At 36.0% G+C, this 19,934-nt stretch overlaps 1 protein-coding gene across 8 annotated transcripts in view; it reads right to left on the reverse strand.

The window, feature by feature from the left end:
• ADGRB3 (adhesion G protein-coupled receptor B3) overlaps positions 1-19,934 on the reverse strand; it is a 447,230-nt gene that overhangs the window by 236,844 nt on the left and 190,452 nt on the right. For all 8 annotated transcript variants that reach the window (XM_059467469.1, XM_059467466.1, XM_059467467.1 and 5 more), the window contains 5 exons: positions 18,073-18,237; positions 15,015-15,179; positions 13,983-14,147; positions 7,311-7,412; positions 6,641-6,747 (listed from right to left, as the gene is read on the reverse strand). In XM_059467469.1, coding sequence (XP_059323452.1) covers positions 6,641-6,747; positions 7,311-7,412; positions 13,983-14,147; positions 15,015-15,179; positions 18,073-18,237 — 704 coding nt within the window. The remainder of the gene's footprint in view (positions 1-6,640; positions 6,748-7,310; positions 7,413-13,982; positions 14,148-15,014; positions 15,180-18,072; positions 18,238-19,934) is intronic.

Below are 19,934 nucleotides of genomic sequence, written 5' to 3' on the forward strand. Positions count from 1 at the left end.
GAAGCAGCAGAAATGCATTTTATGGCTATATTATTAGTTTGGTATGTAAAGATTCACCTGCACAACTTCCCATGCTCCTTTGTAAGTGCTAATATTTTGACATCAATGAGATAATTCATATGTAGATTTTTACTTCCTAACTCCCAAGAGTTAAGAGATATTTTACTTTTTTGACTTTCTGATAAAAAGCAGCCCATTTTGCATGAATGCATGTTATATTAGGTGTTATATCACCAAAAGTGGCACTGTGTTCTGGGACCCCCAACATAAGAAGGGCATAGACCTGTTGGAGTTAGTCCAGAGAAGGGCTACAGAGATGATCAGAGAGGTGGAGAACCAGTCCTATGAGGAATGGCTGAGAGAGTTGGGATTATTCAGCTGGAGAGAAGGCTCCAGAAAGATCTTATAGTAGTCTTCCAATACCTTTTTACAAGAACATGTAGTGACAGGACAAGTGGGAACAGCTTCAAACATTTCAAAGGGTAGATTTAGATTAGATATTAGGGAGAAATTCTTTACTGTGAATGTGGTGAGGCACTGGAACAAGTTGCCTGGAGAAGGTGTGGAATCCTTGTCCCTGGAGGTGTTCAAGGCCAGGTTGGATGGAGCTCTGAAGGACCTGATCTTCTGAAATGCGCCTTGCCTATGGCAGGGGGAATGGAACTAGATGTTTTTTAAGATCCTTTTCAACTGAAACAATCCTATGATTCTATTAAAGTACTACCTTATTTTTATCACAGAAACTAAATACAGAATTTCATGATCTAGGCATGAAAACTGTGCTACACAGGTTTATAAAAGGGTCTGTATTAGTAGAGATTTTCTGATACTGTTGGAGATGTCTTTCAGGAGCAAAGTTTCTTGATAACAGGTTTAGTCTTCATCATTATTTATGAGTGCAGTTCAAATCTCTTCCAAACTAGACCATGCAAAAGACATGTAGAGGAAAAATCACTTTAGGCAAAAGGACTATTTCAGTGTGTGGTAAGAGAATAATACATTACTAATACTTTTTTAAGCCAATGCCTTACAAAATTATCTTTTTTGTTTTGTTTTGTTTTTTGTAATCCAATAAATCCTATTGCTTAGTTTGAGTGCATAACAGAGGAGAAAAAAGAAATAACCTGTGTATTCAAGTATTTCCTCAATTTTCACAAAATCAATTTCTAAAGCTCCATGGTAAGATTTTATGTATTAATGGTTTTTATTAAAAATGGTCAGAAAAGCTTAAGTATTCAATTCCTAGAAAGCTCATAAAATGTGAAATCTCATTGCTCTTCCACACCTAACTATTTTAATCTCATTTTAATTTTTTTCATTAGTCCTCCTTCAAGTATTTTCTTTCCTGTTTTTAGATTTTGGACAGTTGGGATGAATTGAGTGGATTCTTTTTTATTTAGTTTAGTTTAGTATAGTTTTGTTTATTTTGCTGTGCTTTTCTCTAATTTCGGTGGCTATTACCCACACACTGTATTAAGAATACATGAATTCTTTATTTATGCTTCTTGGAAGAATGATAATGTAGACTATTCCTAATTCTGAGGTCTTGCTTCTTAGTATTACTGTTTGCACCATACCAAATTTGGTAGGCTTCTAGAGCGTATGAAAGCAAAAAGTACTCTTATTTGAGGCATTTAGGTAATTTTTTTCTCTTGGGTACCATCTGAAGTAGGCCTGTGGGGTCCTAATCACTGATTCTATTATTGGTCATACAGCCATTCATAACCACAGTAAAAACAAAATTTCTAAGTCTCAGGAAGGATTTTACCCTATTTATCCAAATAAAGTAAAAAGAACCTCAAACCACACCTCAGAAGACATCAGTCCAGACTAGCCAAGTATTGGGTAAAGTACACAATTCTATGTGAAATAATTAGGCACATAATTTTCTGCTTCCAGATCAAAAGAAGATAATGAGCGATGAGGAACATACTTCGTAATATTATACAGACTAAGTTTGGGTCATTAGATCATCATCTAATTTGCCTTTCTACATATAACAGTCCATTAAGCCAGCAACAGATACACTTTAAAGAGATTAAAATATGCTAGACTGAAGTAGTTCAGTTTTCAGAAAATGAAACTATAGGCCAAGGGTAGAAAGAGAAAATAGGCTTCAGCAAGGTCCATAACTTCTGCTATTAACAGAACATAACAGTCCATAACATTCTGCTATAGAAGGAATTGATTTGGTAAAATGGTCTGAAAACCCAAATTATGTCTGTCCTACAGAAAGGAAAAATCCTCCAAATTCTGATAATTTAATCTGGAATTTAAGAAAGAAGGAAATTCTTCACTATTAACAAAACGCTGGTGATCAGTATGTGATTAAGAACTTTCCAGAAGGAAGTGAAGAAAGGATATCCTCTGCCACTAGAGTTTATTAAACCTTATGACTTTACTTCATTTACATCCACAATAAAAAATACAGTTGGACTTCTTGTCATAATCCCCTCTTTCTCAAGAATACATTTAAAAACATGCACATAATTGGGCAAAACATTCTTCTCAGCTACAATGATTGGTAACAGACTCAAGACAACGTGCTTGACTAAGAACGTTTTACTAATGCAAAGCTGCAGACACTGCAAACACATCAGGACAATGCAAGAAAACCAGAAAAAAATTTGGTATATGATCTGTGATGTTTCTTTTTCTGCTCATCAAGTTATTGCTTGATCCTCTAGATCCAGGAGGCAGTCTACCTATTTATCACTCTGAATTTTCCACTTATAGTGCTTTAGAGAGAATAATCCTAACTAGGTTCTTTACATATTATTATTACAGTTAAGCAAATAATTTTCTAAAGGTTTATTTAATGGATTTGGGCATTTTTGTCCCTTAATATGTTCAGTGAATAAATTTTCTTATTAGTCAAGCAGCTGTAAAAGCTGGTCAAACAGTATTTGTTGAATTCATTTGATGATTGATTTGTACCAAATGTAGGATAAATTGTTCATGACTAATTGGTTCTGTTATTCAAAGAAATCTAATTGTCGTCCCTAGCTTTAAAAGAAACCCGTACCACAGTGCACAAGGTAAAATAAACTAACAGAAGTACAGGCTGTACATTTGTAACACAGCTGACATTCATAATTCTCTTAAACTGCTCTACCTCAAACTCCTATCGTGTAGGACATGGTGCCCTTGAAAGACATAAACTGAGTGTTGATCTCCACAAGTCAAACCATACCCTTCTACTGTTTCATCATGTTCAAGTACATAGTCTCTTTGGAGGCTTTGTGTTTGCTATATTTTTACTATGCCAGGAATTTCCTGAGTTGTCCCATGGACATGTAGGAACACTAAGAAGGAAGAGTGGCAAGGCAATAATTCAGAAGACTTGAGATAAATTTCCTGCTTAAAAGTGGTCTCAGTTCTCCACAAGAAATGCAGATGTAGTACAGACTCATCTCAAAAATATATTGAGGACATATATTAATTTAAGACTGGGAATTATTCTGAAACTGTTGCAATAGAATATTAAGCATAATATTGATATATGTATCCAAAAGTGGTCCACGAGTCCAGACAATGTTACTCAACCCCGTTTTCCTCTGAGGTGCCATAACCTACATCTGAAGTGCCAGGGCATGCAGCAGAGGCAGTAATTCTGCCTGACACATTCTGTAAGTGACTGGAAAAAGTCTTGTTATTCATGGCGCTGGGGATTACGAGCAAAGTATATTATCGTTAATATTATGGGTGTATTTTTAGCTTAAATGACTCTCCATCTTTACAAACAGACTTTCAAATGGATTTTAAGATTAAAACATGGTGCCATTCTGGCATGATTTACAGAGCTACCATGTTGGTCTCAGTACAAGTCTTGAGTCAAGCTGAAGACCACACAGCACTAACTGGGTTTCAGTTTCTCTAGGGGTTGAAATTTGTCCCATGTCAATTCCGGGTGAGTAATAGAGAAAACTGTAAAAATACAAGAAGCTTTGTGCGTGAGGCAGTGAATCTACAGTAGTTATATACAGTAAGGGAACAGTCTTCAGGAGTCAATTACCTGTGGTTATGTGGTAAAATTCTACACTATATATAGCAAAGAATTGTGGTTTTCTCACTTTAAACTTTCTATCCCTCCTCTGTCCCAGAAAATCATGTTTTTATTGCCTGCTGACAATGGCCTCTCTGCCATGCTATCCTCCAAAGGCTGGCAGGCATTCTTTGGGAGAGTGCTCACTGGTGTGGTCTGAAATGGTCAGGGAGCATGCTAACACAAACACAGTTAAACTGGGCAGATGACTACAAGGATGGCTTTTAAGCTTAAGTTTATTTACTAGTACAACTATGGGCTTCCAGTTCAGCACCTGTGTAGCCAGGTTAGCAGAGTCTATGGCCAAGGAAATCTTGTCTGGCTCCCATCATACTGAACACTTTTCTATAGATAATATTTTCTTAGGTACAGCATCATATGAATTCTACTATGTGATTTCTGGTTCTAGATCATAAGCAGCTTGATTGGAGGGCATAAAGACAGGGACTTGTTTGTCTTCTATGCTTTAATGTATTATATATTTATAATATTTAAATATATATAAATATAAAACTGCTTTATATCAACTTCAGGAACATAATTTTTTTGAAGACTGTGCATATGATTTTCTTTTATATATTTTAGACAATAAATGATAGAGATTCAGCTCAGATTTTATGGAAATATTCAGAGAACTGAGTGATACCCCACTCTATTCCTGGTCTGCGTTGGTAAAATAACTTTATCGGTAAGTTAAGCACACTGAGACAACTCATACATGCTTTCATAAGCACACATATTTATTATAGCAACACCGTCTGTCAGCAGCTTCCTTATAAAGCCCTATTTTCAGGGATTTATGGAACTGACATATGTATCGTGGGGGGACAAGCCTACATTTGCTGGGCAATGACCTTATAGGTCTTTACCTCTATTTTCTCTGATTCTTTAAATATGCTGCGTTGTTCACTTGGAGAAGCAGAAAGATGTAAGACAGACCAATTTTCCTTGTGAACAGTTCCCAAGTGTAAAAGAAGTCCACTTTAATTTGTATGCACATGACCCAGACTTAAATTTGTGCAGGAAAAAGATATGTTTAGGTGCTTCTGCAATTTTAAAAAAGCATTACCAATTTTTAAATGTTCTTTGGCAGAAAGAATATTTCACAGCGTAATATATTTATATTAATATTTCAAAAAAGGAAATATAGAAAAAAAGAGAAATCTGCTCTAGGTTAGAAATGTCTTTTGTCCAACAAGTCAGACTTGCGGTTCTTAGAAAATTACCAGTGCCTACCAAAGCCAGGTAAGTCAAACCACTGAATAGCATGAAACAGCATTTAGCATAGTTTGAGCTGCAAACTAGCATAGACCTAACAAATGAAATTGTTGCAACAGAATAAAATACCGAAATTATTAAATGCAAAAATGTTACAGCCAACTTAACGTGGTTTTTGAGCGTGAACACTAAAGGGAGAAATAAACATGCAGGCAGTTGTGTAAAATAGAAGCTTCTGTGTAGTGGGGAAAATTCCTTTGACAATCTATTCTGTCCTATCTTAAAAATAATTCTTGCTTTGGCCTACTCTGAAATTGAATCCCGGGCCTCAAATAAATTGGGTCTAACAAAACAGAAATGCAGCTCAAAGGAATTAATCAAAATCTCCTCTAAGTAGCAATCCAGATTTGAGAACCGGCAGTCAGGCTACTGCTTTTCAAGCCACTAAAGAATTTTAAACATGTTACAGAAGTGTTGCATTTGGTTGAGAAGTTGGGAAGTTATGAAGCACAGAGCTGTATTAGTGTGCTGCTGCTGAATGATAAAAGGAGCAGTGGCCTTTGGAAAAGGATGCAGAGTAATAAGAATGTCAGTAGAATACATCATGCAGGGAAACCCATTGTCCATGAGAATGTTCAAAGGCTCATTTCCCACTATAGTATTAACCTGGCTGAATGCCTCATCTAGGGACATAGAGGGTACCTAATATACCTAACATAAATGATGATAATACATTTATAAAGCAATATACATTATGTATTACATCTATCCAAATAAACATGTTTAGGCAGTGCATAATTGTATAATGCCTATGCTTTGCAAAGAAACTTTTTTTTAGGCTTTTTAAAAAAAAATCACATAGTATTTCTTCATCTAGAGTTACTTTACCTTTTCCAAGACACTGTGATAGATTTACCCTATAATCATTTCCTATTGTTACATTCAAATGTGAAGTTCTAAATTTGAGAGCAAAAAGAAACATTCCTGGCTTCCTACTGTGCAATTAAAGAATACACAGTATTACAGAATTCTCAGCAAGTTGCTCTTCCAGTAAATCTCATTTATTCACATCTCATTTTCTAATAAACTAAAATATGTCTTGCCTCTGACCCCTATAAAAATTTCATGCAGCAGACATGAAAGAAGGGAATCTGATTCATTTTTCCACTTCTACAGTAGGACAAGGCTTATTTCACAAACACCAGCATTATACAAGATTAAAATAATATCCATTAACATAAATTATTCTTTCTCAGATCTATTTTCCTCTTGGTATTGCTTAAGAGAAACCTGAGAGCAAAAAAGTAAGTTTCTTTTTTACGCCAATGATAAGAAATGAATAAACAGAGCAAGTACTAAAGCTGACTTTGCACCTACTGAATGCTGCAAGTGTCTGTACTCGTTTGATATGCATCTAGCAAAGCTTGGATGTTCCCAAAAGGCCACTCCATGAACACTGAGAGAGCAGCGTCTGCTAGTGGTGCCTGTAAGACACAAAAGAGACAGAAAATATTTATATAAGAGAGAGCAACTGGAAAGAATAAACCTTATTTAACCTATATTCCATGCTATTTTAAAGGCACACACAGAAACAATTTCATGCAATGATCATCGGTATATAGAGAGTAGTATAAGATCCTGAAACACATTTCAGTGTTTACTTGATTGCTTTTCAGCAGTGTTTCCTTAATTAAAAAGATTTTTATGTTCTCCCTCGTTTTCATCACTTTGCCTGATACATCCAGTCAAATTGATTTCTTGTCAGCTTTTTCTTTGTGGCTATAATGTTCACATGTACATGTATACATATGTATATATACAAATAAAAGTACATACATCACAGACCCGTGCATATATGGAAGCTGTAAGAGACGTCATATGTACATGTGTATGTCTCCATGGACATGCATAAGTCAATGTGTGTTGTTTATACAGATATAGTCATATATATGCATATTTATATGAGTCCAGTAATAATTTATCTAAGACACAAAGCAAAGTATTTCTCCCCTTTTTATCACCATAAAATTTCAAAGTAGTACTGTACCTGTGGCATTGAGAGGACATCGATTGAATGCCATGTCCCCAGCTGGGGTCCTTTTCCACACCATTGACATCAAGTAGTCTTCAGGACATATTTCATAAGGCGCTGTCATTTGCAAATGAGAATTTAAATAGAAACATTAACATATTTTATATCAGCAAAATAAGTGTTCCATTTCATCCTACTTTTTTCCTGAGATGTTTATGTTAACATAACTTGGGTTAATTTTAAGTTTGAAGTAAAAAAATGAGAAGCCTGAAATTTCACGTATCTGTTTTTGTGACAGTATTTACTTCATATAACCCATGGCTTTATTCTCCCCAGCAAGCAAGCACTTTTTAGGTTATAGTTACAATGTTAACAGGTTTGACTCTTTCCTGTTGCTCTATTTTGATCAATAGCACTAAGAAGCCAACAGAAGATGATGAGACTTAAACTGTGATAAGTTATAATGCTAATCTTAAACTAAAATTTGTAAATATTTTTCTAAAATTGAATCTTTATGTGAAAGAAATAGTTCTGAAAAGATAGTTGAAGCATTAAATGTACTGAAGGTGCTAAATGAGAATTGTGTATTCTGAAGGATATTATAAAATCAGGCTATTTCTTTGAAATGTGTTTCAGTACAAGCTGGTAATTAAGAAAGTATAGTCAATAATGTGGGACTGAATGTCTATAAAGCAAAATAACCTTTTACTGGTTATTGCAATACCATTTAAAGGGAAAAATATTGTCACAATTTTGTACTAACAGAACTGCATGGGGAAAAATAAACTTCAGCAAATGCTTCATGGTTTATTTTCACATGGTCACAACAGCAGATTCCTCTTGCTCTTTATATGTTAGTGTATATTCCAGTTTATGATTTTTGAGTAAATTAGATTAGCACAGAAAACATCTGGCTGTAGTCATCTCACAACTCACATCACTGACATGTTAGTTAATGAAATCTAATTCACTCCAAGTTCAGTGGAGAAAATCAGGAATTGTTTATTATTAAATGTATTTCCAGAAAAAAAAAAAAGTAACCCTGCTGTAGTACAGCAAAGTGGTTACAAAAAGAAGAAAAAAGAAAAGAGAAAGGAAATTCATTCTAGCAGATGGTGTGATAAGGTAGAAAGCAATTCAATGATTCACTCATGGTTGCATGGGAAATCTCTCGCAGAGGCAGGAACAGACTACAGATTTTGCCCATCCCATTATCTACCCCATAAAATCGTCCATCTTCCCTGTTTTGCACTTCTGCTGACGGAAGTGTGAGCAAGGGAACTGAGTAGACTTTTGCACAAAGCTGTACCCTCTCTTTGTAGAGGACAAAGAATACCTAGCAGATGGCTCAGTAATACTAATATGAATCACAGTTGGGCAGAAAAATTGCTTGCTAAATTTGCCTCACCATCAGCATTCCTGAATCGTAAATCAAGACAGTTGGTGCTGCACAAAATGCAAGAGATCCATTAATGGCAAAACCCAAAGAAAGTCAGTGAAATCCATAATCTAGAATACTAGCCCTGCTTCAGATATGCCCACAGAGTGAATGCATCAGGACAGTGATACACTGGGAAAAAACAGATTTTGATAAACATAAGCCATCTGGTGACATAAGCAAAAGCGATTATCATTCTATTATGACCTTATAAACAAAAGAAATGTTCTGTTTTGAGGAGCGTAAATTAACATAATAAGGAGGTTATATTATAAATTACATAAATTTGCCAGAGCTTATAGCTCTGTGAGAACTATATTTGTTATGCAGCTGTGGCCATTTCAAATGTGTTGTGTTCACTAATCAGCACTTTAGGTGCTGATTCTCAGAACTAAAACTCTTTTCTCCACATACTGAATGTTACATGTGAGATTTTTTGCTTTTAAAAAAATATATATAAATACATCTATATGCACCATATTTTCTCTTTCACATTAGCAAGCCTCAGGTAGTATCAGAGATTTCCCATCTATTTGGAAGGGTACTAGTGTGCTTTTGAATTAAAGTTTTGAGAACTCAAGATTATATTGAAACTTCAACCTAGGGCTGGAGATAAGCGGTGCACTTGTGTGTTGTGTTCAGAAGTAAAAGGCACTCCCAAAACCTTGAGTCATCAGGAAAGAGGTATGGAAGCAGATGGAACTTGGAAGAAGTTTTGCTTAGCCCAGGCAAAGCCCTTTTCCTGGTCTCTGGCTGACTCTTGGCCAAGGAACAAGGAATGCTGCAGATAAAAACAAACTCCTTCTTCCCAAAGCTCAAACCTATCTGGCAGAGCTTACTCATCAGGCATTTGCCCACATTAAAGCATCTGTGAGGCTGCAACCCATGTCGCTCATGGAAGCATTACAGGCACACTATATCTGACTTAGAAAGTCTTGTTGATCCTCAGAACCAGTTCAAGTATTTCTGTAACTATGGCACAATTAATTCATAACACACCCACAGGTAAATATGAGTTTGCTGTACAAAGTCATAGAAAACTACCAGAATTTAGAAGCAAATAGCAAATACTGTGGTAAAATTTGCTATCATTGGGAAATAAAAGGCAGTCCTCTTTCACTCTTGATGTGAATCACCAGCATCTTCCCACACAGAGCATGCACTCAAATGTACCACGCTACACCCCTGCAAAGATAGACCTGAATTCATCCCACCTAAGCACAAATATTCAACAAAGTCAGTGGTCTAGAAGCACAGTCTTCTTCTGACATTACTGGAGAGAAGACGTGCATCTCCCAGAGGCAATCAACCCAAGTGGGATCTGTGGAAGCTCAGTACAGCACACAAAGCAAGAGACACATGTGGTCTCACAGAGTCTACCATCTGCACAGGCAGATCACAAATATGGCAGAGGGTAACAAAAGGGTCAGACAAGTGAGCCTACAGCACACAGCAGCTCGAATGATGGTAGAACTACAGCTCCTCTCTTGAATCCTAATTCAATGCCCCAGGCAAAATTATCATAAACAAAGGCAACAGGAAAAAAGCTTTGGGATGTCTTATAGAATAGTGCTGTAATCGGAGACAAAAAAACTTCCCAAAGCTTTTATTTTATTATTTAGCTGAGTATCATTTGAATTACTTGAATCTTCTCCCTTCTCCTATTCTGTCTTATCTATTTAATACTGCTGCGAAAAAAAACTTCCATCATTGGTGGGAAATGATCACTCAATCTTTGGTTGTTGTGCACTCTTGTCTTTCTGTTAGCTAACAAGATAGTCTAGCACTGTTTTCAGTTATACTTTGGTCTAAAGTACCCCCATATCAGGCTTTATACTGCTGAAAATATGCTTATATTTTCAGTAGTATAAATGCTGAGAAGCTTTTTTGAGTAAAAGCTAGGTAAAACATTAATATTGGAAACAATTATAGAGGTAATATACATTTAAATATTGGGAAATTAGGTATTTCTGGAAACCAATACTGTATTGTTGAAACATGATATATTCTTCTGGCTGTCATAGGAACATAGTCTTATTTTTATAAAAATAAATTTACAGGAGTCTTCTACCCCGTATAGTGCTGCACTTTGGTTTTGGTAGTCCCATCTCTTCATTTTTACTGACACATTTGGTGGAAATTGCCTTATTTCTCTTATACAATCTTCTACAAGTTTCTGATCATCTTGCCATGCAACTCCTTATCAGATGCATTTTCTTTTGTTATCTAGCTGTCTCCATTATTCTTATGGGACAGATATAGTGTTCATTCATCTTGTGTAAGTTTTTTGCTGTGACTCCTGAGTGACTAGCTGTTTACCAAATATAAAAGCATTTTTTACTTTCTCCGATTTGCTTCCAATTTTCTGAAGTTATCCTTCACAGAAAAATGTTTTGAGTGCAGAGTAGTGCTGACCTACTAGGAGTGAGGTTTAACTTAAGACATTTGGGATGCAACAAAGCAGCAATAACTGAACCCAAAATGTCTTCAGATCTTTGTTTTTCATTCCTAGATTATTACACAATGGAAGGAAAAAACAACAGTTTTAAAATTTATCGCTGTATATATAAATAAATCACAAAGAAAGATGCAAAAAATTTGTTCAGAAACCAAGCTTTTTGAGAAACCACTTTTCAGATAGTTGTTGCATTTGGGTAAAACTTTACAAAGTGAAGGCCTTGTAAAATCATGGCTTAGGCCTGCTACTTTGGCTAAGCAGAAAAGGACTATGGGAAAGTGACTCAGCTGATTTAGAGGTGGAAAAACAAGTTATGTAACCATGGTGTGTTCACATCGTGGTGTATGGAGGTTGGTTGAATTACATTTGCTATGATTTTAATCTATGTAGCTGATAACTGACTAATTGCTAAAAAGGCCAGGTATTTGCAATAAAGCAGCTCTCCTCTGCACCTGTCTGGGGACTCTGCGTCACTTCACACCCCCAACTCACAGACAGCACTTCTGAGTCTGCCTCTCTTAATGCTGCTGAAAGTAATTCAGTTCATGCCCCAGCCACTTGAAGGGAAGCACTGAGAAACTATGAAAAATTTTCATATAATACTCAGATAATGCAGAACACAAACTACACACTGTCCAGCCATGATTTTCAGTTATCAAGTAAGCACTCTGTTTGCAAAGTATCTTATTAATATCAGTCACTATAACAGAAAAAGGCTTTATTAACCTTTTGCTTGCACAATTTAAAGCAGCTATAATTTAACTTTTTGTAAGTCAACAGACCTCTGGGTGATACAAGCAAGTGCAGCTTCATACCCTTAACAAAAATATTCCATGGTTCTACACACCTGAGGATCTTGTTTTATTCAAAGCAATGCTAATAAAAGAAAAAGGACCAACATTATAGTTTTCTCACACTGTTTTAGTGGCTTACAGAGAACAAGAAACTAGTGAGACAAAAATAGCTTTTCTGAGCTATTTCAGGGCTAGGAAGAAATGCATACAAATAATGAAATTTTCTTATACTTTGAACAACTCTGTGTAGTACTTTCCAATTTTACTTGTTTATAGAATGTAATTTGTATATAATTTTATAAAATTTTGTTAAATTATCTCTACATTTAAATCTGAGACTTCAGCAAATGTCAGTCTAGAGGCAAATAAATCTGTAATTCATGTCTAATAGTCTGCACAAGCATAGCTTGTTAAAAGGTGCTTCAGGTTAGAGTTTCTATAATTACACTAAATCTAATCTGAAATTAATCAAGTAAATAAATAACTTCACCAAATGGCAAATAAAGCTCTGTGTGCATTTGACTTGTAAATACATCTGTAAAATATTTTATTAACAGCAGGTGGCAACCTTTGAAAATTGGACTGCAGCAGTATGGCTTTACTTTTACATACACAAATGCAAATTATTTCAAGAATGGTTTTATAAGCAGCATCTAGTTCATCTGACTGCTTATTGAGAAGATTCATATTAATCTTCTATTAGTGTTGTGCTTTATAGAGGAAGGCTGCATTACCCATGGAAATTAGTTTGCTTAGGAATCCAATACAAATACTATTTTGTACTGCTTTTCAAATGATGAAATTTTTATTAAAATTAAAGAAATCATTTAAAAAGCAAGTTAAATTCAGTTAATTTCTACAGTATAGTATTATAACTTTCTAACTACAAATAGTCTTTTTGTTGTTCTTCAAATGCAATGAGACTAATTGTTCCTGCAAGTACCTTGAAAACTGTTCCTTGACGTCTGTCAAGGGATCAATATGCCCTCTATGAAAAATAGGGGCTTGATAACATAAAATTCACATCTCATTTCCTGACCAAAGCATCCCTGCCATTTAAGTCCTTCTCTGACCACCAGAGAACACAGCCAGCAAAAATGTCCAGAAGTCAGATTGCTAGATTGATTTTTTGCTGCTTCCTGGCTTGCAGTTCAGATTGCATAATTTCCCAAGTGGATGGCTAAAACATCCTACCCTCCTGACTAAATACTTATTTTTTATCTTTCACCTATCCAACAATACATTCTTTTACTTTAGAACAATGTGTGTTTATGATAAATACTATCTGATTCACCAGATATTCTTCTTTATTCATCATTTTTGAAGAAGCTAAAAAATACACTTTTATTGGCTTTTAGTGGGAAAGACTTAAATCTGTTGGGAGGGCAAAGTAAAGAGTGATACAAAGCGTTATATTTAAAAAGTGATATTCAAGCATTATATTAATGCTTAATAATAGAAAGATGTGTCTTTCAATTACTTTCCCTATTTTATAAAATGTGGCTCACATATCCATTCATTCACTCTCTACACTATGGTAAGGCTCACTTTATCGCTTATCGCACTAGATCTTACCCCAAAAGTTTAAGAGATGTCACTCGTATACTGGATAGAAGGAATTCCAGATTATAAAAACAGCCCTGGTATTCTCAGATACAGGGCGTCCAAAGAGATTTTCTATAGCAAATTGCTCCTGCTCCAAATATAATAGACATTCCTTGGCAATCAAGTATTTTTTAATAACTATTTTTACTATGGCACTTTGCTTTGCTCAAAACTTGATGCATTGCTCATACGTCTAATAGGGCTCATTTCCACTTAGCTGCATAAACAGAAATCTAATGAGAAAACCAGCAGTGACTTGTCTAAAGCAAGGCCAGATACAGCTACTTATGGCTATTACTCCACAGACATTGATCTCATCTTTCCTAAGGATGCCCATAAAAATAAGCCCTGTTGTAGTGTAAATAATAACAGCAATTGTGTTTTCATCTCACCAGGACACCTCTGTTCACTGCAGCGTCTAACTTCCTCTCCAGTTCCTTCACACTGCTGCCCCGTCACAGCAGCACCTTGACAGATCCTTATCCGCCGCTCCCAGCCACCGTCACAGGATTTGGAGCAGCCACTCCAGTGGCCCCACTGGTTCCACTGGCCATTTGCTGTTTGGAAAAATATAATTACAGTGGTGATATGACAACAATCATAATGGAGAATTACTCTTTTTTAAAATTGATTTGTACAGTGCTGTTGTACAGTAACAATACACATTTAAAATGTGCCTAAGTAAGTACCCTTAAAAGAAACTAAATAAAAACATTTTTGCATGTGATATTTTAAGATCTTGATTTTTACATGTTCTCACAGAGCAAATGAGGCTTAGAGGTAAGTCCATATAGAATCTATACACCCTGAAAAGCTGCTTTTGCACTGTCAGAGGATCATGAAGTAGTCTCAGCCCAAAAGGGAATCAGTTCATATATATTTACTTTCTAGGTTCATGAAAAACTTAGGTACTTTAAGCTTCAAAAATACCTGCCTAAAACTGCTGAATGTCCTTCAAAGAGCAATAAAACCAAAAAGTTGATGTGCAGCCTTCATGCAGCCTTTCAGGGCACGCTTTCCAGCATTTTCATTATCAGGTAAATATGAATGAGGCCCCAGGACTCAGAGAATCACAGAACTGCTAGGGTTGGAAGGGACCTCTGGAGATCTTGTGGTCCACCACCCCTGCCAAGGCAGGGTCACCTGGAGCGAGTGGCACAGGAACACATCCAGGCGGGTTTTAAATGTCTCCAGAAAGGGACATTCCACAGCCTCCCTGGGCAGCCTCTTCAGTGCTCTGCCACCCTCAGTGTAAAGAAGTTCTTACTCTTATGTTGACATGAAACTTCTTGTGTTGTAGTCGGTGACTTTAGTTCCAGCAGCTGCCCTGCCCCTCGCAGCCCGCTGAGGCCAGGCCCGCCCGCCCTGCAGGCCCCGCTGCAGCGCGGACGGAGCGCAGCCGGGCGCAGCCGCTCGCTACTCACCGGTGCACTCGGGGTTGTAGCACTCCCGGCTCTCGGCCCAGGGCCCTCTGCACTCGGAGCCGCCGTGGGCCGCTGCCGTGCACTGCCTGCTTCGCTGCTGGGTGCCGTTGGAGCAGGTCACCGAGCACTGGCTCCACGAGCTCCACTCCTGCCACTGTCCGTCCACTGCCGCCGCGGCCACAAAAGAGATGGACACAGCAGAGTTACCGCCGGAGCCACGCAGGTGACCGCAGCCCCTCGGGCTGGGCCCAGCCTGGCTTCTCATGGCAATCAAATACACAAACCAAGGTTATGAGCTGCTTTAAACTAATATAAAACTGTTTTCCTTTTCCTTCAAGTAAAGAGTGTCCCATCTCCTCTAATTGCACGCTGATGTAAAAAAGGATAAATAATTATTTTGGTCACATACTCTTTGAGAGGTGTTATTCAAAACAAGACCTTATAAAAAGACTGGTCTTTCTAGGCAAAAGTGAGAGCCGTTCTTGTATCATGTAAGTAAACCCTGAGCCCTCTGAAGTGATTTCTAGGAACTGCAGTGATAGCTCAGACAGGTCAGATTATAACATTGGTGCTGACAGTGAAACGAGATGTCTTTAGTTGAACAGGAAAAGGAAAACGGGAGTTACCCCTTTGCCTCACATACAGGCTCTCGTCTCTGTATTCACAATGCTGAATATATTTTTGATCATTCATCCTCCCTGTGAGGGAAATTATCTCAGTTCTTCAACATTCTTTTGAGATAAAATGTAGCAGGACAGAAACTGCCTGCCTTCCTTGCTTTCTTATCAGATTTGCTGTTGTGTTTGCATATTGCATAATCTTCTTTCTGAAATGGACAAGTTAAATGTCTAAACAAAATGAAAATGGTGGAAATGGCTCTGTATTTAGTAATTTGTATTAGCCCATGCACTTGAGCTTGGATGAATATTCTCCTGAGTAAAGGTTAATGACTGTTATTAATAATTTTGTATATCAGAAAGCTTCTTGAGATAAATGAAAATATTAAAAACAAGGTAATGAAAAAACATAAAGCAATTATGCTTCCATACAAGTTAAAAATTATATGGTCGATAATAATAGGACTAGGCAGTATGTTTAAAAACAGGCAAGGATTATGAAATGTGTTATGACTAATTGTGCTAATTCAGGATCCTGCATTCATAGAGATTGTGGCAATCATCAGTTCCTCATTGCCCCTGCAGATAAATATAATCTCAAAATGTAGGTTCTAATATAATTTTGATTAATACTCGTCCTTGAAAACCTGGTTCTATAACTGCTAGTGCTATATAAGCACCACCACTCCAAACAAGGAATTTCACTTGGTGCACTTGCCAAACCCTGTTTTCAGGATTCTTCTAAAGGGGAGTTGGAATAGCAGCTCCCTAAGCTGATGGTGTTAATGTCTAAAATAGAAAGAAGAATCTTAAAGTTAGTGATTAAACATACTGTTCTGTATGGGTGTGTCACTGTTCAGTAAATAATTGAGGCAAACTATTTTGCTAATGTCAGACATAAACAACAGAACATTTCAAAGATACTACCCATATCCTGGGCCCAGGATCTCAGCACCAGTGAATTAAAGGAAGAGATTTTCCAAGGCTTTTCTCTGAAGTTCTGTATTAAGTATTCCGTGTAATGCCTGGTTGTGAAGCACTTCTCAATGCAGATGCCTCTGAAGCTATGAAGCTGAGCCCTGATAATTTATTCAGAAGAAAATGGAAATCTTTCCAAACATGGATGCTAGTTCCACTCATTAATCATAAAAGGTTTATGTGAAGAGAAAAACATTATGGAAATTACATTTCAATGCACCCTCTTCAGTTTTATTCGTTGCTATATAGTATTATTTAGGATAGCAAAGATCAAATCAATTATTATACTGTCTTTGGAGAAAACTCATTCTGCAGCTTCTCATATATATTTCATACATCTCTCTTATTTATCTTTAGGAGAAAAGAGCATGTGAGTTTTCTATTTCAGAAACACCCTTTAAAAATAGAGAATTCTACATGAAGATTCCCTTAATAAATTGAAAATGCAAATTGCAGCAAATCTTAATATTGAGCAAAGACTTAAAGTGCTGCTTTTAAATGTAACAGTATAGAAGTGTCTCTAAAAGTCATTTAGATATAAATGATGTTTCAAAATCCAGAGTTCTCAAGTAATTTTTTTGACAGATTAGGTCAAAATATCTTTTGTTTTTCTTCTCAATATTGAAGCAAACTGGATGCATTAGATGTATACATGCATTTTGAAAAAGTTGGTCTAAATTAATCACAGTCTAAAGACAAAAAGTTGAAAATCAATTTTGAAAGAACACCTTTTTTTTTTTTTAGTAATCTTTAATTTTAGTAGATGGACATTTTAACATGAAGCCAGTGCATTGTTTATTTGGTTAGTGGTAATTTTTTGAAATTGGTTTCACACATAACTACCAGAAATGAGGCACCTAAACATGTAATACAAGAACATAATGGGTATTCAATATTGCCCTAGCTTGTGTGAGCCTTTCTGTCTGTACACATGTAAAAATATCCATTTTGGATAAATTAGCAATTTAAAGGTTATGGTTTCACAAATATGTTTGACATATCATGAATAAATAATTACAGTGAACCTCTAAGCAAACTGTAACTTTTAAACTGTATTTTGTATTCTATAATTTGTACAGATATGGGGGACACAAACCATGGGACCTCTAAATGTCTCTCTTTCAGGCACAGTCGGGAAGTATTTTGCCTTTTGGTTCTCCGAGACCCATCCTGAATCAAGACTTCCTACACAACATACTGTGCCCTATAGAGAGAGTACCTCAAAGAAACTAAATATTATTTGCATCTGTCCTGAACAGTTACCATCCTGACTATATACTTTAACCATTGCAGTCAGAATTATGAACGATTTTAAGAGCCATCCTTCCCAACAAACAATATTACTCAAGATAGTCACTTTGGATAATGTTTTTTTTCCTATGTGCAAAGCGCTATAAAAGAAACCACAAACAACCCACATTAAATGCACTGTAACAAAGCAGAGAGTTGCTGTATGAGCTCACCAGGGCAGAGTGCAATATTGCAAGGTTTGTGCTGTGTTTCAGGTCCATCACATGATCTTCCCCCATACTGGGGAGGTATACATGACCTTGTTCTAGTTCTTTGGCCTCGACCACATGTGAATGAACACAAACTCCAAGGGGACCATTCCTCCCAAACGCCATGTACTGCAACAAACCATACAGATTTTAACCAGAAATAGACACACAAGTAACAAAGGATTTCAAAATAAACAAGATCAACATTTTAAATAGGAGTTATTCTGCCACCTTCAAGGACATCAGGTTCATAGGTAAGCTTTATCATAGGAAAACACATACTTTTAAAAGCTTAGTTGATTTTAATTTAATCATATTTTCTCTAAAGTATATTTAAAAATATACTTTGAAACATTTTCTCTAATCTTTAAACTAATCTCACTATCACAGTTTCTCTTCTTTGACTGTTTTACACATGATGACTTTCCTTCTCAGGAGGCATGCTTTTGTGAAAATTTGGCATATACTTTCTGTATCAAGGCAACTGTAAAATCTAAAACCAATCAAAAATAAGCTTTCTTTTGAAATTATAGGAATAAATGCAGTAATTTCTTACTATATCAATATCACAAATTGGAGCAGTAATCTTAAAGTTTTTTCAACTGTTTAAATTCTGGTGGAAATATGGTGGCAGATGTGCTTGATTATCTTCATCAAAAATTCCAAGACCACATAAGTAAAAGAATTATATACCATTTCCATACATGAACATATTCATTGATTTAACAGACTGTAATACATGCTTTACTCTTGGAAAAACATTCATTCAACAAACTGCAAATACCTTCAGAGTTCACAATAAATTACAAACTTATAATACTATTTTTACATACAAATATTTGATAATATTAATATAAGGAATCATAGAAGATGAATCTTTCTATACTTCAAGCATTTTCTACTATAGGAGAAACTGATATACAATATCCATGTGAGCTTCCATACTATATGCAGCCCCTTTACAGAAAAAAATCAGTGAAATTGTCAGAAAATTCTCTACATGTACATTTGTAAAACAGTTCAATATAAATTGAATAATACTGCAAAGCAAACTTTACTTATTTTTCTTCTGCTTTAATAAGAACAGTTGCACAAATTTAAATTAGGCAATGTCAGAACAGGAATGTAGTGATGAGAACTGAAATAATGTTCAGCATTTAAGAGAAATCCAAAGACTTAGTATCCAGACTGAACATGTCACCCAGTACCACATAATTCTGTTTTTGAAGCCCTGTCTGTTTGAAGGGTGTCTAGAGGGGCAAACTGTGTATAACATCTGAGTGTATCAGTAGTAATGATTCACAACATTACAGAAGAAATAGATTTTCTGTTTTGTCCTCACTTTTTTTCATCACTGTGAAAGAACTTCTCATATATAGGTTTCCTTTGCCCTGAAGGCACATATACCCTGCCCAGTTTCTACACATACAATCCTTTTCTTGCAGGAATCAGAATAACATTTCCTGAGGTGAAATTCAATTGCAAGGCTGTGGAAGGACATTCAGCTCCCTGGCACATTATTACAAATTCATCAGTAAGATCAAGGGGAATTCAGCAAGTAGGTAAGTTCTATTGCCTTTCATTTAAAGTAAGAAAAATTGTCATTTCAGACACTATGTTGAGATAAAAAGTTTGTTAGTTAACTTCTGAGAAATTGTACCTGACAGAAAATGTCAAACTTAATTCAGGGAAGATTTTAACTCACTGGACAACAGCTCAATCAATGAAAGGTTTTCATTTGGTCACGTAAAAGTGGTCAAAAAGACCACATCCTACGTCCTTATTATCTTTCTCAAAATATCATATCCATCTGTGTTATTAAAAAA

Source organism: Ammospiza nelsoni, chromosome 3, assembly GCF_027579445.1.
Source record: "Ammospiza nelsoni isolate bAmmNel1 chromosome 3, bAmmNel1.pri, whole genome shotgun sequence".
Classification (NCBI taxonomy): Eukaryota; Metazoa; Chordata; class Aves; order Passeriformes; family Passerellidae; genus Ammospiza; species Ammospiza nelsoni.